The sequence below is a fragment of the Gambusia affinis genome, linkage group LG10, assembly GCF_019740435.1.
Source record: "Gambusia affinis linkage group LG10, SWU_Gaff_1.0, whole genome shotgun sequence".
In the NCBI taxonomy this organism is placed as follows: Eukaryota; Metazoa; Chordata; class Actinopteri; order Cyprinodontiformes; family Poeciliidae; genus Gambusia; species Gambusia affinis.
In genome coordinates this window covers 2972738-2999576 of record NC_057877.1, presented here as the reverse complement: position 1 = coordinate 2999576, position 26839 = coordinate 2972738, and the positions used below count along the sequence as shown (strand labels likewise).

The 26839-nt window shown below is 38.7% G+C and overlaps 1 protein-coding gene across 2 annotated transcripts in view; it reads right to left on the bottom strand.

Annotated features, from left to right (window-relative positions):
- Positions 1-302: 302 nt before the first annotated feature.
- tgfbr3 (transforming growth factor, beta receptor III) overlaps positions 303-26839 on the bottom strand; it is a 79364-nt gene continuing 52827 nt past the window's right edge. Inside the window, exons 8-17 of one of the 2 annotated variants that reach the window (XM_044128584.1) lie at positions 23534-23711; positions 23193-23452; positions 21955-22110; positions 19818-19940; positions 18876-19049; positions 17694-17990; positions 16586-16703; positions 12258-12290; positions 12049-12156; positions 303-538 (exon numbers count right to left, since the gene is read on the bottom strand). In XM_044128584.1, coding sequence (XP_043984519.1) covers positions 402-538; positions 12049-12156; positions 12258-12290; positions 16586-16703; positions 17694-17990; positions 18876-19049; positions 19818-19940; positions 21955-22110; positions 23193-23452; positions 23534-23711 — 1584 coding nt within the window. In that variant the 3' untranslated portion in view covers positions 303-401. Of the gene's footprint in view, positions 539-3550; positions 7995-12048; positions 12157-12257; positions 12291-16585; positions 16704-17693; positions 17991-18875; positions 19050-19817; positions 19941-21954; positions 22111-23192; positions 23453-23533; positions 23712-26839 lie in introns of those variants that run through there. The other variant, XM_044128583.1, reaches the window with a different exon arrangement.

Below are 26839 nucleotides of genomic sequence, written 5' to 3'. Positions count from 1 at the left end.
GGTGGCGTTATAAAAAGACATTTTTCCCATGTTAGAAGTGAAAAATTCTGTCAGGTTTTAATATTAATAAATTGAGTTGAAACAAACTCTGATACTGCTGAAAAGTTACTTGTGAGTTAGTTTTGTCTTATTTGCATTTCGTATTTGTTTTTGTATGTAATCTCTGTTACAAACACAGATTTCTGTGACATTCTCTTTTGTTTAAGGATATGAAACATTTCAATATCTCTAAAAAATAAGTAAATAAACCGAGACATCTGTGAGGGTGGGAATACTTTTCCTGTATAAATACACTGTCATATGCATGAGTCCACTCACCGGTCCATTTTGGATTTTGAAATGACAGGCAAGAGAAAAAAGATGCTGACGTGAACTGACTGGGAGACATTTGGGGTATGAAGTTAATTATGACCGAGCTGTTTCATTATAAGCAGGGCCATATGGAGAGGGTTTTTCTTTTCCTTTTTTTTTTTGTTTCCTTTCTTTCCAGTTGGAGTTCTTCCAGAGTGTTCCAGCAGAAAGCATGAGGGCCTCAAATCTATAAAGAAATATGTATATATATTATTACGCACATGCAGCACCCATGTGCCACAATCAAAACAGAATTTCCAGCTGAGCAAAATCAGACCCACTTTATGGATTCTGGCAGCAATATGAAACTAGTTCTACTTTTGTGCAGCATAACAACGAGCTGCGATGTGAGGCTAAAGTTTGCACACCTAACCCAGGGGGTTTATAGTTTCAGTGCAGCTGCTAAATGAATCCACCCCCCACCAGGAGAACTATACTCCCTGCACCTGATACGCACTTTTACTGCTCAATAAGTCCAACCTGAAACTTACTGAAAAACTCCAATGTGTTTTGCCATAGCAGCAATGCAGACGTCAAGCCGTCTCCATTTAATGAGGCGGCCTAGAAGGACTTCTGTGAGAAATCCTTCTAGATGTAGTCAGACCTGAATCGTTGTTTTTGGGGAATGCTCAAATTGGGCAGATGCTACAGCAATGATGGGGTAACTCCGCCAGATTTCTGTGGCTGATATAAGTGAGAAATGACCACTAACATGGGCTTTGGTCACGTTGTTGTCTGTTGGACATGTGTTCCCATATCTTAAAAACGCATCTACAACAAGGAATGGAGCGCATTTTGAAGAACATCTACTTCTAGATTGTTTTTCAAACTCACTTTTGTTGCACCTAAGTTTCCCACATAGACTTTTTATTTCAATTTTCCATACTTGAATCTATACAAAGTCGATAAGTGCACCCATGAAGTAAAAAAAAAAAGAAATGAAAAAAGTACAAAAGAAAGCCAGCCTGCCATGAGCTGGAACTGCTCCAAGCTTTTGTCATGCTGAGTAGTCATCAGCATCCATTGAGTGTTTAAGTAGTTAAACTAAAACTCTTAAGAATAATAATGTAACGTTGAGATTACATTTTATGAGATATATGATAGCAGGCTGGTGGGTGGACTCCTTACTGAACGTACTGAACGTAGCACCATGGGACTCTTGTTGAGGTCATTTCCCAAGCTTAGCCAAGACAATGCCTCATCAATGTGTTGTGCATTAGCAACAGTTCTACATGCCATTCACAATGATGAACCAGTTTAGGAATGAAAGCTGACTCAGCGCCCTCTGTCACTGGATCTACACAATGTAAAAGCCTGACTAAGTATATTTTCACTCCTGACAGTCTGGTAGACTCGGTTCGATTTCTGCTCTCCATACTTAACCTATAACTTAACTTACACAGTATACGTGAAAAACAATTACCTGAATGAACCAGAATAAAAGTCAGGCCACATGACAAAACTTTGGATCTGCTCTAAACTTTTATCAAACAGAGGCAAGCCAGTAGTAATCTGTGTGCATTTGGAAATTGCGTGGCTTGAGCTTAAAGCTGTTATGGATAATATCCATATGTAATATATTAATCACTGCAACATTTACCTCAGAGCTGCAAAGAATGTGCCGATCTTATAAACAATTCCAAAACACTTTTGCAGCACGTCTTACATGGTCCCTGTTACAAACACAGATTTCTGTGAAAACAACTACAAACCTTTATGTAAACAATGTCTAATTCAAGACATTGTTTACACATATATCTAAGATTTATAAAAATTGAGTTGGCAAGAATTGCTGGAGCAGTTTTGAATTTCATATGATAGTATGACCCTGAGCTCTAAAGCTAATTGGCTTCAAAGGGATGAAACTTGAGGGGTTATCTATGGCTGGTATGATACTGACTACTCATAGCTCTTCAACAGAGCGCTGTAAAACATAAAATAAAAATAAAAAACAAAATTTATCCTCTTAATTCCTAATTTCTTAAAAATCATGTGATGAAATGTTTCCTGAAGTAATTCCAGGTAACATTAACAGTCATTAACAGTAACAAGTCATTAACAACTAACACTGTTAATTACCTAGAATTAACAGTATTAATTCCAGGTAAATTAATCTTTAATATAATTAAAAGGAAAGGTAGACACCCGAGAGAAAACCTCCACTGTGACTGAACTGCTGCTATAGTTGGGTCATATTCCTTTCTCTACCTTCTGTTATGAAGAAAAATTATATGCACTAAGGTTTCAAGTTGTAAGGTATGAAGACTTTTGCTAAACACTGTTACAAGAAGAAATTCCCTTTCTGTAAAACCCTGAAAACCTTAAAAAATAAACATCTGCAATAGATTCCAACATGAAGCTAGGAGCAGAGCTCCTGCTGGACTTTAGCTGCATTACAGGTATAAAGGTGTGATCAGGAAGCTAGGCCGTGCTCATCTCTCTCTACTGCTGCACAACTTGCAAAAAAGTATTTCACATTACTTAATTCACGTAATCAAGTTTATGACCCGAGGGCAAATTTAAACCAGGCGCATTCTTGATGTCAGTGTTGGAAACCTACTTAGTCTTTTAAATTTGATCCTGTGTTTATCATTATCACCTAGGGTGCATACAATCAGTGACTCAATGAATTAGCAGTAGAACAACTAATTTCTGGCAAAAGTAGCCAAGGGAGGCAGAGGGGGGAGAAGCTGGAAATGAAAATAATGACATCACCTTTAAGGGAATGATGAGGTCTGTGATCATTCGTTGAAAAGAACATTTTAAATATTACTCATAAGTTGGACGAGCTCCTTATGGAAAACAGAAGAATCACACGTATGATATCACAATCGCTGGGGATGTGTCCGGCGGCGGAGGGACGTTTGCCCAGGGCCGCTTCACGCCAAGGCACGCTGCTTTATACAGCCCCAGAGGAGGGGTAATTATAGAGAGAAATGCCAGTCTGTGTGTCTGTCAGTGAAATTTCTCTCAGTGTGGAACCCCTTACTTTTATCTAACCCTTACATCTACACCCTCCAACGCTCATGGTCTGTATCATGTTATGAGCTCACCAGAGACGAGTCATGACTTCACGGCCACAGAGCCGAACCCAACACTTCATCACCGCTGATCAGAGTTCTAAACTAACTCCATATACAGTAGGGGAGTGTGTGGCCATGATGAACACAGGAGATCATCAAACACACAGGAGTCTCACTGTAATTATTATAAAATATTTATTGGTCATAATGAGTGTACAGGGGTCATGCATATTTACAGCATATAAAAGGTTTTATGAACACAAAGAAAGTCAAACGATCAACTTAAACGTACAAAGGCTCACAACTAAAAGGGTTATCATAACATTAATGTTTTCTGTTAGATTCTTTGAAAATAACAAAGTGTGATTTAAAAAAAAAAAAAGTCATGATCGAGCTTTAAATCTTAAACGGCTGCTTAACCTATAGCACTTCCATACATACAGGCATCCAAACTCAACATTCAAAAAACATATGAGGTAGTCAAATCACATAAAAAAAAATACAATCAATAGATCCATGGATTTGTGCTCTAATTACCGTGTCCTCCTTACATGTTGGCAAAGATGAGTAAAAGGAATTAAACTGAACGCAGCTTTTATTGCAGACTAATTCAACATTGAAAAATTTCTTTAAGAAAATAATCCAATCTTTGATTTGATATAAAAATCCCACATTGAGGTTTTTTTTTTTTAATTGGATCAGTTTGGACACATCCATTGATATAGTAAATATTAAACAAAGTGAGGGTAGCTTAAGCTTTTTGATAATTTGTGCTTCACGTCTTAATTCTTTTTTTTTTTTTTTACTTTATTATTTAAAGTGCAGAGAGAAAAAGAGAAAAAGTTAAACTTTCTCTTCCAACTTCAACAATTATCTGCCAGACAGATCGGCAAAAGCAAAGGAGGTGGTTAAGTAGAACCACTGTTAGAGTACTGTTGTCTCTGCTGCCTGGAAACTGAGTGGTTTGCATGTCATGACGGTCATGAGACTGTCTTACAGCAACCGTCTTCAGTCAGAGGCTTCTCTAGATTGAAAGACTGCTACTGCAGATTCTCACTTGAAAACAGCAGGAACAACTCTCTGAAGATACTTGAATGAAAAAAGTCAACATTTACGTTCCCCTAAGGATCCACACATTGTCTTGGAAATGAATTGAACGACAGAACAACATGTGAAGATCATCGATAAAATAGTTGCTAGGTTAAGCGTACAGATTGTGTACTATAGGCAACATATCTTTTAAAAAAAACTGCAACAAAGTAATGCTGCTGAAATAAAAAATCAATTTAAGGGCTTTTTGCTCATCTTTACCAAAAGTGCCATTATTGATGAAGGGAGGCTGTGGCTTAATATGATGCAGTATCATTTTGTACAAACTGCACATGACCCAAAGGCTACAAACCAGAGCTGGTTTTATGTTTTACTATGTGCTACTTTAGAGATGGGAAGCTATGAAGCGTCTACAAGCTTCAGCTTATATTCTTTAAAATGACAAAAAGCAAAGCTTAATACATTTGGAGTTGTGAGTCCCGTTCTTCGTTTTAAACAGCTGGATGGGGTGTAGAACATCAGCAATGCCTGCACAGATCAGTAAAGTTTCACACAGGACAAAAAATGTCTAATATGTCTAGAAATTTTTTAAAGAAAAGGCGGCTCCTAGCAACAACTTTATAGTATAATTATTTACTAAACTGCATCGTATTCGACAGCGTGCAACACTTTTATGTATGCTTTACAAAGAATTTCCCAAACCATATGTTTGTTATATGAGCAAATCCACAGTTCACAGTACTTCCACACACACATCACAATAAAATTCTGTCGTAAATACATTCCAAAATATAATCTTATACACAAATATATTTATTTATAGCATCTGTAGAAAGCTGTACATAAGTTTACATTGAGAAAGGAGAAGAAAAAACAGATAAAAAGCATTGTGTCCCTATTGCTGCTTCAGGGAAACATATTTTCTTCTATCCCACTCTAGGCCCCCGCTTGTTCCCCTACACACACACAATTGATACTCTCACACACACACACGCACACAGAGAAAACATTCATATTCTTGTAAAGTGGTGGGGAGCTTACGATGTTGAAGAAAATATATGTGAAACAAAGAACTTTGGCTGCAGCTCATACAACACACTGAGCGCCAAGATTTACACAAAACCAAGTGGGATAAGGAACTCCAAACACTGACTGTCTGGTGTCTGCAAACCATGGAGAAATGCCTCATGTTTTGTCTGATGAAGATTACAAACAGGGAGCGCTACTCCATTTTATCATCTGACGCCTTTCTGTTCCTGTGACAATGTGCTGCATGCTCAACGGACAGATGGAAAGATCTGAGCTAGCAAAGGCTAACTGTGATCGCTGGCTTGTTCTTTAAATATGGCCGTCGTTAATGCTGTCAGTCAGTCAGTCAGTCAGTCAACACTGTGGATGAGATTCCTCAGGTTATAAAAGAAGGGACTGGCACAGATAAAGCAGAAAAGAGAAGTTTGCACATGTGCTTCCCTCGAAACACATTTGCCTATTTACAATTATTGACATAAAAATACAAATCGACAGTCTGGAGCAGAAGTTTGCATATGGTCACCATTAGCATGAATGGTGACTTAATTTGGTTCTGTTAATATAAAAATATTTGATTTGAAAATTTTTTTTTTCCCCACCACGGACAGATTTATAAAACATTACATGCTCAAATATGCAGCCAGAATCCTCCCAGCAGGCTGTTAATACAAAGATCTCTCTGCTAGCAAACCTTTCTCCAAGGATTTGTGGCGATGTGTATTTGAGACTGTTGTATAGTTCACAGTTGAGGTTGCTTAAGATTTTAACAGTCATCAAAAAATATAGTTGAAATACATAATTTAAATCCACAAATTATGAGGAAATTCATTTTAACAAGTGTATGAAAACTTCTGACCAGAACTGTACACCAACACTTCAGAAGATATAAAAAAAGACAGCTGAGGAGAAGACTGAGACCTCTCTTGTGTCTGAAGGATAGTAATGCAAAGAATGTCTTGGCTTACAAAGTAATGGCTGGACTCAGTGGAAGATGTAATGTGAAATACTGAGTTTCTTAAGATCTGTTTCTCTTTACTCTTTATAGGTACATGTTTGAATGGACATTGTTCTTTCATTCTATGAACTACTGACAACACGTCTCTGAAATTCCAAGCAAATATTTAGTATCTATTGGCAGAAAATGAGAAATGGTCAAAATAATGAAAAAAAGATGCTATGCTTTTAGACCTCAAATAATGGAAGTTCATATTCATTTAGAAACTACAATGTAAACGTTTTAACTCAGGAAATATTTAGAAATCAATACCTAGTGGATTAACCATGAGGTTTTCATTGTCATTCATTCCAGTGGCCTCTTAATTTTTTCCAGAGCTGTATAAATCAGTTTATTTTTTTTATACATTTATGTTGTGATTGAAGAAGATGATCATGTAAATTATGTGATAAAGCGCTATATTCCATTTGCCATGTACACCAGCCTGAACACAATTCTCTGGCTCAATTCTTTTTCAAGTGGCTCTCCCCTTAGGGGCGCCACTTATTTCTCTACATAAATTGCATGTTACTTTCTAATAAATTGTCTTGAGAGACTACATGTATTGAGAATAACCTGAACTGAATAAAACGCCAGGACAGATTTTGAGGATTTCTTCCAACCTACACCAACTGTTTCCAGCTAAATAAAATTGATTGATTGTTTCGATTTGATTTGATTGACACCATGAAGCCAGGCTAGTCACACACAGACACAAAACAAGTATCGGTCTTTTCCTTTAACTTCAGCAAAGTAGTATGCTTTAACTCTGAAAATGTAGCCATTTTAAACTTGCACCTATTGAGCCGCTCTGATGTACTGTTATCGATTGTTTACACTTTAATCCAAAATAAAAAAAAGTCTTCTTTTGTGTAAAATATGGAGGTCTACCTGCAGATCTTTCACAATGTTCTTTCACATTTGCTGGTGCTTGTTCTTCTCTCATACATTCAACACCTCCATTGTCTCTCTTCGTCAGGATAATGACAGACAAGTTCATACTGCACTTTTGTCCTCTTTCTAATAGTGGTTGTGTTGCTCCTGTGCTACTTTCTAGGTTGTGTGTGTTAAAGTAATGTGTTTACGGTCCAGCCATCAACATATCACTTCCTAACCTCTGCAAATCTTCTCGTGTTCAATCACTGTTGGAGCAAAGCGACTGAATTCAAACCATTTAAGGACAAAACAAAAAAGGCTTAACTGTGATGAGAAGAGCAGCATTTGGATTTGAAAAAAAAAAAACCCATCTAAACAGAACTTTCTTTCTTTCTTGCGCTGAGATACATCTCAGAATCATCGCAGCACATTTGTCGGTGTTTTTTTTTTTTTTTTTTTTTTGTCTGTTTTCCGCATCACGCTTTAGAAGACCAACGAACCGGTTTGCGTGAAGGTGCTGCGGCCGGTGCGTGCGGGGGCGCCGTTCCCGAGCTACGCCGTGCTGCTGCTGGAGCACGGCGTGCTCTGCGTGCTACCTATGCTGTGGGCCGCGCTGCTGTTTTCCGAGACGGGCTGGGGCTTCTGAACGGGCTGCGCTCTGGCGGTCCCACCTGGATGCGGGGCAGGAGAGGGGTGGGATGGGAGATGGGGAGAAGGGGCACGGGAAATCGGACAAGAGAAAACGGAACTGGTTTTAAAATCGGCCAAAAACATGACGAAGTGATCTGACTGAAAATACAAATTGGTCAATGTATCCGGCTTATTGCTTGACAGTTCCCATAGTTTCTGGGTTTTTTTTATTGTCCTGTGAGATCTATTAATTCTTTCACAGGCAAAGGAAAACATATAGAGAACAAAGCTTGAAATGTGTAAAGGAATCCAAGATGAATTCTGGCCAGTAGGATGAGAAGCACGACGTCCCTAAAGATGTCCCCTGAAAGGTCCAGAGCCAAATGGTCACATCCTTTATGAACAGATTTTGAAAGAAATGTTTTGGTTTTCACATGACTTTGTGCCTTTAGTTATCTGGAACTAATTAGCTTTTATTCAGTACAAAACAGGAGAAACAGCATAGGACCCAGTTACTATCATCCAAATTTCTGGGTTATTGTTCTTTGTCTAAAAAAGCATTTCCTATCATAAACTAACTCCCTCCAAAGCTTAAATTACTTATTTTGTCTGTTTACAAAAGACATCTCCATTGGACATTGAGGAGTTTTTGAAAGAAATCCTTGTCTGTGTTTCATTTGAGTTCCGCACCAAAATATGACTGCAGTGCACTCTGCAGAGTCAACTAAAGGTAAACAGGAGGAGCCCGCCTGGTTTCCACATTGTTCAGAATGTCAGCTGAACCAGTTTTGAGCTGCGTTTCCATTAACTGTAGAATTGTGCAAATTGAAATTACAAAAGTAAATTTGTTTAATGGAAAATCATATGAGTCACATGATTAACAGCTGGATGTTACTACTGGCGATGACGATGAAGACAACGACAGGGAGCAGTAGGAGCATCACTGTTTGTTTTTGATTGTTTTTCAGACATTGTGCAGCTGGCTCCACCAGAGCTCTCACAGCTCAAGAAAGCTGTGTGTCATTAGAACGTGTTCAATCCATAGTTCTTCTGTAAAAGAGACTACAATTTCAACAAATCTTTTTTCAAAAATTAGGCAGGGCTTGTTGCTTCTTCTGAATAAGACGCCTACGTCTCCTCTGATTGGCCGATAGATGATGAGTGCCAGCAGCACCATGGCTAAATTGTGAATAGATCTCATGTAACTGCTTCTTTCCATTGCCTAACATGATTTTCAACGACTTATTGCATGACCAAATTTGTGAAATTAATTTAATTTTTTATTTAACAGAAACACTGCAATTGTGAAATTGTGTTTTTCCGACATCAGCAGAATAGCAACAAACATTTGCGCACATTGGTAATGGCATACACACTTGTGGGAGCGAGTGCCTTCGTATATGACAGCTGTATGTACCTATAGGTGATATGGACGCCCTCTCCCACTGTCAGGCCCCACAGCTCTGCTAATGATTAGGAGAGGGCTGGCTGCCAGCAGACCTTCACTCACAGGACCGACCAGAGCCCCGCAAAAACAAAGGGATTCACCTCAGCTGTTGAAGGAAACTAGAATTCCCAAGTCTGATATTATCTCTATAGATGGGAGAGATAAAGGCACATTCTTTTTGTTACAAAAACACTTTGTGCGTGCGTAAAAACCCCTAGGTGCAGCGCTTGCAACAGATGTCTGCTCAAGGACATTTGGCCTTTATACTTTAGGTGTAGAAATTATTTCTATAAGGATGAGAAAGACCACAGTTCCTGTGCAGGATAAACCCAAGAAGGAAAGAAGCCTACAGCTGCAGTATGTAACTTTTATAAATATGAGGATTTTTTTTTCCATATTTGCTAAAACTGTCACTATATCCCAGCTGTATATTATGACAGGAAAAATTAAGCTCTTCTGCCTGTGGTCCTACTGTCATCTGCAGGAGTGCGCCAGAAACAACCAATCAGAGCCAGGAGGAGGCAATCACCTTATGTTGCTTTTACTGTTTGAGTTCTTTTGATCTTCTAATCGTGTCAAACTAAAGATTAATGTGTTCCAGGTGAGGCTTTAGAATACATGCAAATGTGTGCCTAAAATTAAGTCAAACGTCTCAGATCAACCTATTGGAAGTTTCCAAAGCTATGACATCATCAATTGAGCTTTTCTTCAATGTCTAAAGAGATTAATCTGATTCTAAAGACAATAATAAATACATCTCTGACATATTCTACCAATATCGCGGCATTTCACAAACAGAAAATTTGCAATTCTAGCTGACCTAGCAACAGACGTTTGGTCTGATTTAACATCAAACAGTGAGAAAAAACATATACGTCTCTTTATTCAGCACATGTAAACATCTGGTGTCAACTATAATTTCACAATCCATTCGTTAGACAAGATAGTCAGCTGAAAAGACTGCAGCAAAACAAAAACAACCTTAAAAAATGTGACGTGTTGATTTATGAATCTTACTGTGACTATAGGAAGTTTTTTGTTTGATATCTTGTTTGTTGTTTGGATCACATTGCTCCCCAATGTATTTTTGGTGTAAAACACTAAAAATTGCATCAAGCATTTTTCTTTAGTTTTAGCATTTTAACAGCCCTAAGCTTTATCATGATGTGTAAATCTTCTCTGTATCATATACTATGAATTTCTCTCAAAACAGTGAAACTATTGAGGGTTTTTAGCTGTGCTGTTTTTAGACCAAGTAAACAAAGGAGGATTTCATTTTTCCACAGAAGAAGAAAGTTTAGGCCTGGCTCACTGTAAACTGCACGTGTCAAAATAATGTGCAAAATTCCAGATATTATGATGGTATGTGGCTTCACTTTAAAGAAGTTACGCTTCTATTTTGCTGAACAGAGACTGTTCGGTAATGATCATATCTTCATAAATGACATGACCATCATAACCGTCAAAAGAGGGAAAAAATTACTCTTAAAGGGCTGTCTGAATGCTGCTGGAACAAATCCAAAGTGTTTTCATGCCTCATCACTCTGAACTGGTTAAAAGTACACTCACAAAGTGATATTTTTGGTTGTTGTTTAGGGAATCTACGTTCTTGGGGTTAAATGCAAACACTGCCATATAAGGTCATCTGTAGGCGACACAGTTAACATCCCCATCCAAAAGTGGTCTATTTTCACAACATCAACAGAAACATACCTTTAACTCTGAATCTTTCCATATTGTCTATCTTTAAACCTGCTGTGTGTGTGTGTGTGTGTGTGTGTGTGTGTGTGTGCGTGTGGGTGTGTACGTCTTGATTTTTTATCCGGAAAACACTATCTCTGGAAAAGCAGACCTGTTGTGTTCTTTTGTTGGTCACTCACATGTAAATACATAAAGCAGAAAAGAAGAGTGTTCCTAAAGAAAAGCCAAGAGAAATATTTGGAGAACGATAAGGGTGCTCAGTTTGTTACAGGGGATAGTTACTGCGGCAACAAATCCTCCTCGGAAATGTAATGGGAGTATTGTGACCAAGAGTTCTTTGACTGTAATCCTTCTGATAGCGGTTTGGATCTGGCCAACTAATGCAGTCATTTTACACTAAGTGAGCTCTTTCCAGAATGCACATGCAAACCTCCAAACAGTTTTACTGAAGAACCGCCACATTCCTGCAGGTCAGTGGCCCAGTGTATCAGTGCTGAGACGCTGAGCTCCATGCAGCGCTGAACTCGGAGGGCTTCCTCTCAGGGGTCGGCCAGGGTCAGCGGGCTGGGGACGACGGGGAAAGTCTTGGCATCTAATAGACAGATTGTGTGTCTCTTCCTGTGAGCGCCCACTAAACCCAGCGAGGGGGATTTCCAACTTGTCTCCAGCCATTGTGCTGTGAACATTTGCTGACCGCCTGCGGCCCCCCGAAAACATTCAAAGGGAGGAAAGAGGGGAGCTCTCGCTGCTGACCAACAGGATATATTTACAGTGAAGGAGTCAATATGTTATTGTGAGGCGACCTCTATCAGCTACAGGATGTTTGGTCATCACAGCGGCATGCTGGGACATTCCTCTGCTTCTTATCTTTTTTCATTAAAGCTTCGAGGTGGGTGGGGTTCGGTCGGGTCGGGTGGGAGTGGCAGGGCGGTAGGTGAGGGACCTACCTGTGTGTGTGTAGATAAACCACAGGGCCCCAGTCAGCAGAGCCCCAATAACAAAGGCGGCGAAGGCGATCAACACCACCGTGGTGGTGTCCAAGAGAAACATCTCAGCTGGAACATGAAACAGTTTATTTAGTTAACACATGAAAATAATGGAAAACACAGGAAAAAAAGCAACAGCAAAGAAAAAAGTTTGGTTTTTTGATTTTTACCTTCTTCAGGTTCTGGTTTCTTTGGAGGATGATCTGTAACAGAACACATAAATGAAAACTTAAAAAACCTGCTTCCTGACATTGATACAACTGCACAGTATCAAGCTAAAAACATGAAGATATCAAACATAATATGAGTCAGTAGGTCTGTTTCCATTCGCTATATAGTTGTGAAATTTGAGAATGCAAAAATAAATTTGCTGAATGGAAACACGGCAATTTTGAAAAGAACTCGTTTTTCTATTAATAAATATTGGCAATGGGACGAGGTGTTTTTTTACATAAAACTTTATCAAAACAACTACAAACAAGTATGGCAATTCACAATACTGTAAATCTATATAGTATTTTAAGAATAAGATTAACATGCATTAGTGGGGAATTCCATTAACATTTCATACAGGTGTCAAAATATTTGGATTGTAATTGGAATTCAGATTAAAAAACAAATTGTAAAAACTGGGGATGATCTTAGCATGCTATTTATCAATAAAGAGTTTTGCCATACAAAATATCAGAGATGAGGTAGTTTTTTTTGTCATATCAAAAATGGGCTTTTTTTGTAAATCTGGAAAGAAAACATTTTTTCGCATCACACCAGTCACATGGTCAACAATCGGATGTTGCCACTGGTGCAAACCATGAAGAAAAGACGACAGGAAGTAATAAGAGGATGATGGTGCTTCATGTTTTTTAATGACTCATTGTGTAAACAAACTTATTCATGTATGATTTTAATTGTGTTTCTTATTTAATGGAAACAATAGCGACATTGTTTCTTTTTCAACAACACATGTTAGCAGAATAACAACTGTTCCCTGCACGCTTACAATGGAAACATGGCTGTGTCAGCCGCATGCCACAGAAAGAGCAGATTGCAGATACTCTTGTGCTGATAAGCAATCCACTGAAGAATGCGATGCAGAAACCTGAAGCAGGAAAAATCTCGAGAGCACATCTACGTATGAGGTGAGAGTGTCCCCTCACAGATGGACCTATTGACTCCACTAGGTTCTGCTTAGCCATTTGTTGCAAATCATCTGGAAGCCTTTCAAAAGTGAAATTAGCTGTAATGATGTCTTAACTAACAGAACAAAGGCGCTTATGTGCTGCAGAGAGGCAGAGCTGGTAGGTGGCCAGCTCACCTTCACAATGGCTGCTATTCCTGTAAGGAGCGTTTGGCTCACATAATGGATGGTGACAGGTCATCTGAGAAGCGTTTAATAACAGAAGAGATGACGGCCCGCCACCCTATCCCTTTCCCCCACCCCTCCACGTTATCTGATCCAGGCGACTTGCTATGGTAAGAATGCTCAGGAAGGTCAGTAACACTTGCAGCAAACTGAGGATGGCATAACAGGAAGAGGCTGTCTTAAACTTCAAATTTGTCACTGCACTGGAAAAGATTATCACTTTCTGTTGAAGTATATTTACAGAATTTCACTGGTTTCCATTTCACTCAATATTTTTTTTATTTAAATTTGTAGCACCAAACTTTTTAAGAAAACATTAATTGTAATTTTTAGAGTGGACCCTGCAGGTGAAATTGCACCAATTAAAAAGTTTTAAACTAAAAACTAACAAATTTAAAAAGTATCGACTCAGAAGGTCTGAATATGAATGCACAGCACACTTTCCAAACTTTACCTGCCAAAACTCTTAAAAACATCATCCTTTAAGTTTTAACGTGTTCAACGACAACATGTGAAACTGTTAAAACGTCATGAATACTTCTGCAGAGCACTGTTATGAAGCCGAGGACCCACTAAGGCTTCTCACACAGTGTCCTGATGCGTGCTGTGGATAACTATGCTGGATGTCTTCCCGGCCGGCCGTGTTCGCTGCTTTAACAGAATCAGATAGGATCAGATATGAGAGTGTGGTCAGCATTGGAACAGCACTGGTATCTCAGCAAACGTCATTTGTTTATGTTAGAGCTCTTGCCCTGGAGTGAGCGCCTTCCCGCATAACGACTTACTTTGGTTCAGTCGTGAACTTTCCTCAACCTCTAAAGACACGACCACAGAGGTCACACTGCCAAGACTCCCTGATACAGACGGTTCCAGATTAGACGCAGCTGAATTTCACAAGTCACTACAGAAAAAACCTGCTCCATAAAGCTACCAGCGCTACAAAGCACATTACCATATAACACAACTTCACACTATCTGTCATCCTTTTCCTAATCCATCTGTTAACATTCTGTGGAATAATTGTGGATTTAAGCACTGAAATACAGATTAAGTCTTAACATTTGCTTCATCTTATTTTATGTTAATTCTGTCAATGAGGTAGTCAATTTGACTTTTGGAGGTTTAATAAAGCAGTCAAAACTGGAGTAGGCTTTAAGTTGAGGTGTTATTGCTCATATTTCTATCAGAAATCTGTCATTTACAGAGATAAATCACAATAACAGATAGCAGAACGTATCTCAGTTCTGCAGTTTTATGTGAGATAGGATATAATTTTTATAAATGCCCATCTTGAGGTTTTAATATTTTAGTAAATTTATATGGAACATCATAGAAAACAATACATAGAGTAGATATACTACAAAAGTGGCAGCAAATCTACAAACAAGATGGCTGCAAAGGATTTTGTTGCACTGTTGCAACGACTCTATTATAATTAAGAACTCAACCTGACTGATGGAAAAGTTGTGGTGGGTAAAAACTCAATGAGCAATAATAATGTCGGAGAGAGAAGTGGGTCAAAACTCTTCATAAAGACTGATAATATGATACAAACTATGATTTATTTAAGTTAGTTCTTCATTTTTTCCACACAGTGCCTCTTTATTTTGGCTTAGCTGTTTATCTTTTACAAAAAGTCACAATATTGCATGTCATATGTTTGTTGCCTGGGGCTACATTTACATAAATCTACCACACACTGATAATTTACTGATGCTATAAAGCAGTAAATCTAACTTTCACTGGAGGGATTCGAAGTCATTTTCTTCTTCTCCTTTCTTTCCTTGGTAAACCCAAGACAACGTTTGGTTTTCCACAACAGCACAGAGGATCTGTTTGCATCAGAAAACATGTCGTTTGAAACAGAATCCATTTGCAGTGTTTACTGTGGGTTTGTTTGCTTACCGTATTCCTATGAAAACTGAGCCGTCTCCATGTTAGTGAGCAGCGCAAATTAAGTAGATGAAGTCAGTGATTACTGAGACATTAAACTGATTACACGTTAGCCCAGTTCTAAAATCCAAAGTATAATGAGAACCATATCTGCCCCGAATTATCCCAAACAACTCTGACTCTGGATTTTTTTTAACGCTAAGATCCATTATATTATTATTTTAGGGTTTCAGAAACACCAATATAGTTCATCAGGAACATGCAACAGCGTGTAAAGCTTTGATATTTTACAGCCAGTTTCTCTTTTTTAATGGATGTTAACACAGTGAGACAATCCTCCATAATAATCCCACCCAGTTGACCACCCCTGAGAGATCAGGGCATCGCTGTGCTGCCGAGCTCACAGAAACAATAATCTGATTTGATCCACAACAGCTCTAAATTGGCTAATATCTGCCAAGATGACATACAGTTCTGCCTAATGGAAATGATGCAAGCGATTTCATATCGAGAGTGAACGATGATGACTCATTCTCACTGCAGTTCTCATGTAATCGAAGAAGGGACGCTGATTTAGAAATCCCCAACAATGCACCGGAGAATGCCTCATGACATCAACCCATCTGAGCTTAGGTCATAAACGCAACAATCTAATTAGAGTTAAGTCATGAACCCACCTCCCGCGAGCGCCTGCCTTGCTAGGCCACGACTCGAAAGGCGCTGCGAGTGGATGGATGAGTGAATGCGCAGGCCGTAACCGAGGGGCCTTTAGTTTTTGGCTGGCTTCCCAACATCAATGTGAAGACCACCAGTCCCCTTTTCCCCCCCGTTCTGATGGAAAAGGGAGGCCACAGAGAAGGGCCAAAGTGAAAACAACTGGTGCTCAGTGCCGCATGACTCCTGTTTTTCCACATTTTCCTCTTCTTGGTCTGATCCAGGAGGCCAGAACCAGAGCTCACTCCTCTTTGCTGAAGTCAACTCTGTGGTAGGATGCATTCTCTGCCAAAAGCACACACTTGCGTACAGCCATCAGCGTAACCCGAGACACGTGCACAACCGTCACGTGTGTATACAGGGTTACATGTAACCCACATACACACGCTTCAGTTAATGATTACCAGATGTGTAGTATAATGTGGATTTATCTAACCTTTCTATGGCACCATTAGAACGGGCGTTTGCCTCTGTCTAGCTGTTTTTTTCGTGTAACACCTTTGATAATTGTGTCTTCATCACACTAACCTGGAAACTCACTGTCATCAACCACAGCCATCGGCTTCGTCAAAAACCTTTTGTTGCTCATCAATGCAAAGATTGTCTCCATAGTCAGAGAAGTGCAGTTGTTTCTTGGGTCCAGGCACTGTACAGACAAAATGACAAGATAATAGACATTTGAGAAAGCAAAATTTACAACACATGTGGATTATTGACCTTATAAAAAAAACCCCCAAAAAACATAAAACATAAGTAGAAAACAGTGCTTGCAAGAGAAAGTATTATCTTAACCACTGTTTCCCAACCCTGAATGAATAGTATGTGAAAGTGCTGCCAAGTTGCACAAACATTTTTTTTTTCATTCTGGAAGTTGCTACTTTGAGGAAAGAACTCATTTGCCATCTATTTTCTAGAGGTGCACTGATTGCAGTTTCCTGTCCGATCACCGATCTTTAACAAGACTGACCTGCTGATAACAATTTTGGAAAAACATGGGGACAGTGGCTGATTTTGTATTTTAGTAGCGGTAGGTAAAATTAGTAGATAACATCTGTTTGTCATGTAGTTATCGGCCAATCAAAGATTTCCCAAAATTAAGGAAATGGAGGTTGATTTATTGGTGCACCCCTATGATTTTCATTATTACAGTGGTGTTAAAGAGGAAATCAGTAGATGAACAATGATATAAGAATCTATTTAAAAGAGAAATGTATTTTTTAATATGTTCATTAAGGCTGTGAAAGAGCAAAGGAGGACAAACACTTTGTAGCAAAGTAGCTTTTAAACTTTTGAGTTTGCTGGATTAGGAAATGTGGGCTGCCTTTTGGTTTCCCCAGGCTTTCCAACTGGGGAGACATGTTAGCTGCACCAACTGCTAATACATGGTGCTTTAGACAGTTTCAAACCTCTGTTTTGTTTTTTAAAAAAGAAGTGGGAATTAGTCAAAATCAGTAACAGAAAAACTGCTTCTGTTGTTTAGTTCTTTGATACCTGACATGTTTCCATCTGAGAGGATCTAATGTAAAATATTCAATGGTAATATGAATAAACAAACTGCTAATTCTGATTGGCTCTAGAGAGAACAACTCATCAGACATGAGCAGAAACAAAGGTCATAAGAGGATTTCATGCAAACCTGTGGAAGTTCCTGGTTCCTCTGAGAATCCTCTGAGCACAGAGACATCTCACAGTGCAGAAAAATAACTGCTGAGTTCAACGTTTTGGAGTTGAAGGTGAAGCTAAAAGATTCCCCCATCTTTCCAGAAAATAACAAGTGCCTCTGAGGGTTCTGGATCCATTTAAGTGAGTTATCCTCGGCACAGACTGTCTCAATAAGCTTGTAGTCAGAGGACACTGTGGGGCTGGAGTTGGGGGAGATGAAGCATGAGGTGATAGTTAGTCCAATGTCCGGGTCCGATGCTTTTGACGTGATCTGGAGCACATAAGAAACAAAAGAAAAAGGTTTTGAGCCAAATACACATATAATAATATAATTTACTCATTGCTCTTTGCCGTTAGCAACTGTTTGTGCTAACGGCATTCCCGTTTAGCACACAAAACGGGAATGCTTTCAAGCAATAATTTGAGAAAGCTACTATATTTACTAAGGTGATTACTGCCAGTGATTTTCAGTTTTCTTGTTTCTTTATTTTACTTACTTGCTTTAGGTTTTTGCTGAATGCAGAATATCTTTGCACTACATCATGTTTTGCCATTCTTCTGAAGTTGCTTTGCCAAATGTTAAATGTTTTTTTGTGATTTTTATGCCATGAAATCCTAAAGTTTTTACCATAACTGCATTGAATTTTCACAGTGGGTAACAAAGTGTTCTTAGAAAACATACGTTGCTCTGTGATTATTAATTGTGGAGTTTCTGGCTATTGCCTGAGGTCAGGTCTCAGCACAATGTGAGGTCTAGAGGAAGGTTAAGCCATAGCATAGACAGGCAACACTTTGTCCTGTCTGCCAGTGAAGCGTCTCCTGCTGACAGCATCATAAATCATTTTTTTCAAAGGACCTTTGGACCATGAGCCTTCGCTATATATTAGGACCAAAATGAATGCTTCTGATCAAGTACGTTAAGCTAGACAGGCAGGATAAGAAAACATGCAGAGAGGGAATTAAATGAATGTGGGACACTCAAAGTAAGCTGAGCATCTTGGCCCCAACAAGACAAAACAGAATCATGTATTGTTGATGCCACTCAAAGAGATCAAAGAGAGCATACAGAAAGGTCACACAGCATGTTTCGCTCAAAAAAAGATTACATTTTAAGATTAAATTTTTGATTCAGTGGGATCTGAATGCAAAGCATTACCTGCACAAACACTTCCATTTGGTCAGAAACACTGAAGACTCCCTGTTGCGGAGGATCGTTGAAAGACTCAGTTTTGTACAGCTCCATCTCAAAACTTATGCTGTTGACTGGCTGTCTGCTCAGACCAGGTTTAGGATTTGGGATTTCCTTGGATTCTCTGTATGTGCAGTTGAACTACAAAAAGAACAAAATACAAAAAATAACAATTAGGAAGGACCAGACATTAAACTGCATCAATGTTTGTGTTTGTTAGAGAACATTAGAGAACAGATTAATGAAGGTCAAAAAACACAGCAGACAGGTTAGGGAGAACATGGTGGAAAAATGGTTTTACACAGCCTGTAAACATGGCTGTGGGGGATTCAGTTGACACAGTAAATATAGGCTGTCCACCTATTGAATCTGGCCTTTATGGAGGAGTTATACAAAAAAAAACAGGTTGAAAGAAAACTATAAGACAGTCCATAAGGCAAGCAGTCAAATGAGACTAACCCTAAACTTTTTGGCCGATGAAAAAAACAGAATAAATGTCAGAAAGGTTTGACTGTACTTCAACCTGAACACTCCACCCTCACTCCTAAACATTTGGGAGGAAGCATCAGCTTGTAAGGATGCTTTAATCAGCAGGAAAACTGAAACTGGTAGGAGTTGTTATGAGATAACACAAACAATGGCAAGGAATTGAGAAATGGATTAATAACATAAAGGAAAATAGACTGGTTGAAATTTTATGGGGACATTTCAAAATGGAAAAGTCAGATCAGGGTTATTCATGGGTATCATGGAAAGATGGGGAGTCTGCTGTGGCCAAGTAAGCTTTACAGCCACCAAGGGGCTCTGAAACATACAATTTCCTCCAACTGTCCACTCAACTGTACTTTGACATTTCAGTTTGATTGCAGCTGCTGAGATCAGCTCTCGCAGAAAGATGCTCTGACTTACGGTTCTGGAAGGAGCTGGTGGATTTGGTTCAGGCTGTGTCCTCCCTGCATCTTCTCCAAATCTGGTCAACCAGGTGGAGACCGGATCGTCATCACCCTGCGCCTCGTCAGAAATCACCGTTACCTGTAGTCAACAGAGAAAACAATTACTTTACATTCACAAGAACTATTTTCAGACCTGACGAGCCCCAATATGTGAAAGTTGCCCAATTTTAGCAAAGTTTTCAACACTTTGGATAAGAGTCAGCTTAATATTACTTTGTAAACTGTGAAAACTTAGGAAGCACGGTAGCTGCAGCCCTAAAAGAGAAAAAAAAACACATTTGCAATATCTCAGTGAAAGAGGTCACAGATAAAGTATGCTGCTCTAAAAGAATGCGATTTAATGATGCGAAAACAAAATCGCTTATACAAATGAGGCTGTCTTGATGTCTGGACCAAATATTTGCTGACCCAGCATCGGAGCTGTCAGAGAATTAAGTCAACACACAACAGAAGATACAATTACTATAACTGATTATCTCTGATATGTTGGGACCCCGGGAATGAAAATGAATGTCTTTTGAGCACAAATCAGAGATGGCTCCAGCGCTAATGCACTGTCACAAAGGATGACCTTGGACAAACGCCCAGGTTTTCAATCTGTGACAAACAGAAGAAAGTGTTGTTCCAAATTTCCCCTCACAAAAAGATTTCAAAAGGCCAGAGAGGAAGTGATTCATCCTGACTTGTTAGAACGAATGCGCTGAATGAATGCATTCCCTTATAATGATGATAACTAGGAATGTCAGGCGTGAACAATGACTAAAAAAAAGAAAAGGAAATAAATAGAAACAGTTCAACATTATATAAAACTTTAAGGTAATCAAATTCTACTTCCAAAATGTGAAGGATTGACCCTGCTCAGCTGTTTGTATAATGTGTTTAGATGAACCGTTTGTAGAGTCTCGACATGAGCAGTTCTTATCAAGTCACATTAGGGACCGTAGCTCTTCAAAATCTAGATACAGAGCTATCTAATCTGTTTAGTTACATATTTATATATATATGATTACACCATTTACTAGATGGATAAAGTAAGCATTGTGCTCCCTAGTAAGTAACAGTGGATTTTGGCACCACTGCTGCTTGTCACATGGCTCTCACCAAGCAGATGTAACAACCAATCCCTGCTCATCAAATGAAAAAAAAAAAAAAAAGCTCATTATATTAAGGCTCCTAGCAAATCTCATCAGTATGCGCTATTTATTATTTAAAGGGAAGGCAATAAATTTCACTATGTCGATCCACTTTTTTCACTTCTGATATTGATACAGATGTCTGAGGTTTAGTATATTATTTGTTACAATCTGATATGATACAAACTGTGCAGAACTGACTTAAAATATTTCTCTTTTTTTTAACACAGACATAAATGTACTGAATAACAAATTTAGTTGATAACTCTGTACCAGTACAGCACACTCAAATACACCAACAGCTTCACAAGCTTGGTCACACATGTAAAAACAACACAACTTTCATTTGTTACGTCAGTGCAATTAGTGACTATAACAGCCAATGTAAAACAAATGAAACTGTTAAAAGCAATAGTTTGACTACCTTGGTCAAACATGTAAAAAATAAACTGCAACAAACCTTATTTTAAATATTCATAAAGTACAATTAGGAATTCTATGTATAATGTAAGATAAATAATAAAGCATGATGCCGCTCAGTGAACAAAGCATAGAATTAGACAGAGTAGAGTTACCCTTATAGATCAATTACATTGTCACCAATACTGAATATAGAATTTTTTCCAATCTCAGGACTGGTACAGATCATTGCATCTCTAGTTTTGACAGAGGAAATAGAGGAGCTGGTGACCCAGCAATAATCTTCCAGCCACTGTAGGTGTTCTTTGATTTTGGTCCCCGTCTGATTGAGTTATCTACTTCAGGTAAGGTACAAAGAGCTTTTAACTTTATAACAAAAAGTCGCTTACATTTTTTGACGTATCTGTTTAAATAACAGCACAAGCAATATCAATAAAGTCTTAGTTAAATTAGTGTTAAGTCAGTACAGGTCATTTAAATAATATGCTTTTCCCATTGTTAGGCCTTTTCTTAAGAAAAAGAGACATGATATATACTCACAGAGTTGATATGAAGGACCTCTGGGCTATTATACATAGGAAACACAATGGTGCCACATCCAGTCCGAGATGTCTCCAGTGTGTAGTGGGTTGCATTGACTTTTGCTTTGCATTCTGGGTTTGTCAGCGTGAGGCTGGCATTAGCAAATCCTTTTGCCTAGGAAAACATTCAAACACAGCAACGCTGGATAAAGATCAAGTACAGTATGCCTTTATGTAGTCAATTTCAGAATTGTAAAAGTAAAAAGCAGAATAAAAACGCTAAAGTGATGGTTGTGTAATGGAGTTCTCAGGAATAAACAAATCCCACAAGGTGGTCTGGCTCCAGCTATTAATTACAGAGTATGCCAGTTTCCATTCTGTGATGTGGACTGACTGAGCTGTACCCACGTTTCGGTGCCAAATGTTTGCTACAGCGCTGCGTGGCTCAGAGTAAGTCTATGTGGAAACAGTTTGCTTCATTACAATTTAGTATTTCACTTCTTTATGATCAAAACAGTCTTTCACATTGTTTTTGCAGAGCAGATGAAACACTGAAGCAGACAACGGGAATTGCTGATGCACGGACATGTCACACACAGATTGGTGTGTTATCACATAATCACCATCAGTTGATGTTTGTCATTTTAATAACTCTCATTTGGAGATTCTGTGAGCTTTTGAAGCATTGTCAATAGAGTTTTGTTGTTAATTACTGTGGAGATGACAATCAATAAGGTTCATAATTAGTGTGGAGATCATTCTCTGTTGGGTGACTGCCATCTGGACTGTTTTTGGCCCTTCTATTCAAAGTTTGCCAGATTAAGTTTGTGTTGCATGAAGAAAAACTTGACAAAAAACATTATTAGGCAACAAATGTTTTAAAAACTTCAAGAAAATTTTCATTACATTGCAGTTTGCAAATTAGCCAGAAAATTATAACAACTGTTGTTTTGTTTTAAACATGTAGCATTGTTTAAAGTGCTGTCCTTGATGAAAAAATTTAATTGAAATTATTTTTGTATGTCGTGTGCAGAAGGATTTTTCGTGATAGTAAGAAAAAAGGAAAATAAGCAGTTAACAAAGTATATTCAATCCTTTTGAGGCATTTCCTGTCCCAAAATATATTAATGTACAGATATTTTTAATTGTATTTATCTGTATTTGTTATGTTTTGCAGGATGGTTTGTCTGTTTTACAGACAAATCGATCCATGAATTATAAATAATACAAAAAAAGCTGTGAGTCATATACACTCACCTCCAGGCTCTTTCTATCAATGCTGACGACCATCCTCTTTTCCTCACATTGAACACTGAGTTCAACATCCAAAAGGTTTCTATCGTCAACGGGTTCTTCGTCGTCATAGTTCAAGTTGGACAAACTGACAGGCAAGTGTGCAGGAAATGTAAAGGGCAGACTGGAGCGTGGTGCCGCAGGTCCTTTTTCTGGCAGAGGGCTGACATGACGCAGGTCGAACAGCTCAGGAGGCAATCTCCTCTCCAGATGATCTGATACATCTGGAAGACACAAGCAGCCTGGTGATGATGACTTTCACCAGATAGAGTAACTCTTCGGTGTGACTGTGACCTTCAGGTTACCTTGCTCTCGCAGTCGGATGTTGAAATGGTTTGCCATAGGGGTGCTGGTGTAAGAGGTGACCGGACTGTAGCCGTTATCTACTGCCCACTTGATCAAGGCTTGTGATCCTGATGGCAAAGGCTGTCTGGGGGAAATCCTCTCTGTCATCTGGGAGTTAATGGCCACTGTATCAGAAGCCTGTGGAAGAGTCACTTCATCAGATATTTGGCCTTCTCAACCCTTACCCTAACCCCTTCTCCCCCTTCCACTTTTTTACAATTATAAAAGAAAAAACTTAGTATACTGGCATCATTAGGATATTTGTCAAGTAGAGTCCTGCTCTTTTTCTGTGGTGAGTGTGAATCATGTGAATACAGCTGAGGTAATGGGCGTGTAACAGCCTGATCAGAGCTGAGAAGTTATGTTAGTTTGCTCTTAAAAGTTAGGTTCCTGCCCTGCTTCTCCCACCGTGTGAGGATTTGTTCTTTCTCACAGTCGTTTCCCACACAGTCAAACCTCTTGAGCAACGCCAACAAAAGTTTATTAGGCCATCAAATGACTTGCATAGCTGAGCATCTACAAAACAGTGATTGCACAAGCACAGCATCCTGTCTATCCTCACTGTCAAGTGAAAGTGTCAGCCAGCAGTTTGTCATTGGGATTAGGACAGTAGTTTACCTGGAGCCTACACTGGCTTTACCAGCTGTTTGCAGCCCTTCTGGTTTACAGGAAGACTCCTCTATGACAATTTCAATACACTGATCAGAGACAAAACTACAATAACAATATCAGTCTGAGTGGTGCTCATACACAGACGCTGGTGTGGACTTTGTTACGAGAATGTCACTAAAGTTGTAATTTAATAACAGCTGTGGATAGTGGGGAATGTGTTGACACACTGCATTTCTGCATGGTATTCCAGCTGCAATATGGCAGCTGGAAGCACCACTGCAGGAACATGACTCTGAACATCAAACTCCTTTGACCCTCTCCATGAACTTCATGAACCACTGCTACCAGGGAAAGGGAACCACAACATCAAGGGCACAACTGTTAGACCCGTACAGACCCTAAAATGTCAAAAAATTATTATACTTATTTTATGTTTTATCTAAATTTGTATATTTTGAGTGCTTTTTTTTCTTTTTTTTTTACTCATTTCTGAAATGGAGTTTTGAAATCTGAAATTAGTAAATTTTCTTTTAAAGAAAACGTGGCTCTAGTAATTTTTGGCCAGGAAACTACCGTATTTTATCCCTCTGTCCTGAGATGCTCCCGTATTAGTATTTTCCTGTAAATTTCCGATATTTGAGTAATTACGTTGCATGCCCCCAGTGATAGCACATCGATATGGTAGCCAATTTGTCATCTTCACTCCTCCAACCCCTCAACAACTCCCTCCCCCTCCTGCTCCTATGGTACTCTGTAATACAGCCAAACAAACTTCTGGTTCCTATAGCATTTCTTCAGACATTTCATGAAAAGGGCTTCATGTTGTACATGAATAATTTAAATTTAGTGCTATTAAAACCATATCTTTTTAAAATGTTGCCTACACAATGCTGACTGACAAATGCCTATTAAACATGGCATGTATTCACTAAAGCCACCTTAATTCAACAACTAGTTTGCTAAAGTAAAAATATTTCTGATTGAAATGAATGCTACAATAGTTAAAGTTTGGGGTTTATGGGAGTCCAGTTAGCTCTGTGCTACATTCTAAGGTCAAGAACTAAACACAATAGCTGCTGATGGTTGACTTTACTCTAGGTGGCAACAATGAGTCACAGTAGTAACTGTAAAAAACACAAATATTCACCTTTACACAAGTCTACACTATGTAAACATAGTTGCTAATCCTATAGCTCCTTTCTGCCCACTGTTCACCCACTGACACATGAAGTTCAAAGGGTTTGACCTGGATTTACACTCAGACAATCTGACTGATTTGATGTAAAGCAGCCACCAAACAGCTGTGCAAACACAAAAGCTTGTGAAAAGTGTGGTGTCATGGCTACAGCAGCATTAGCTTTACCACACACTAAGGAACTGTTAGCCCACCTCCTCTGAGAGGAATACTGGAAGAAGACAGCCTAGAGGTGCATGTGAGACAGTAGCACACTGACAAGCAGAGACAGTCCGTCACATAATGAATACCTCTGACAACATATTTATGAGACAATTTGAAAAGCAGAATATTGATGAGGCTCTTCCAGTTAGTTTTTTTTTTAACACTGATTTACACTAGAGACAAATTCCAACTGCAAGTTATGTATCAACATGATATACGGCTACACTATTCTTTCTCTGTAGGTGCTACATTTTTAAAGTGGCCATAAAGACTTGAACGGCACAAAAATACTTAATAGCAATTCTGCTATACTCATGCTGTGCATAATTAACACGTCACTCTGAGGATCGTGTGCTGAAGTTTTTAACATATGGTAAAGTTAGTTTTGAATTTTTCACATACATGAAGCGACATCAACAAACCTGAACATAAATTTCTGGGATTTTAAGTGACACATCAACGCCACATAGTGCATAGCAGTGTACTGGAAGGATAATGACAAAAGGTTCTCATCGCTCTGAAAAATATCTGAACCATCAAAAAAGTTAGCATTTGGACTAAGTCCCCTTTATTCTGGTACCCTTAAAACAGAGTCCACAGTTTTGCCATTTGATCTCAGTATAAATTCAGCTGTTCTATGAGGGTCTCAAGGTTTGTTAGAGAAAAATAGAAAACAAACGGTATGGTTTAGATTAAAGACTGAAGATGTTCATGTTCTAGAATGGCCTAGTCAAAGTTCAGACAAAAATCTAATTCTTGCCAAGCCTTGGAAATTGATGTTCACAGATGTTACTCATCTAATCTGATGGATCTTACGCTATTTTGCTAAAAGAAAAAAGAAATTATTTGAAGGGGGTGGGCATAAGACTGACATAACACTGTCATAAACATGACATAACTCCTGTTATAAACATGAAGGAGTCTTCATGAATGCTTATGACTGTTGCATACATAAATACATAATACATTCAACAGAAATTGAAATTGCATATTTGGCAGTGCCATAGCTATACAGATTTGCAGATGTAAAGGCATCACAAAACTGGATATGAAAACTACGAGTTCAGGAAGGCTGAATACACCTTCAGCTTTTAGTTACAAAACCCTTTTTAAAAATTCCTTCTCTTTGCTTCCACTTTACAGTTAAACTACTTTGTGTTGGTCTGACCTACAAAAGCTTGATGACATACATTGAAGTTTGTGGTTTTCACATGTCAAAATGTAAAAAAAACTGAAAGTGAATGAATACTTTTGC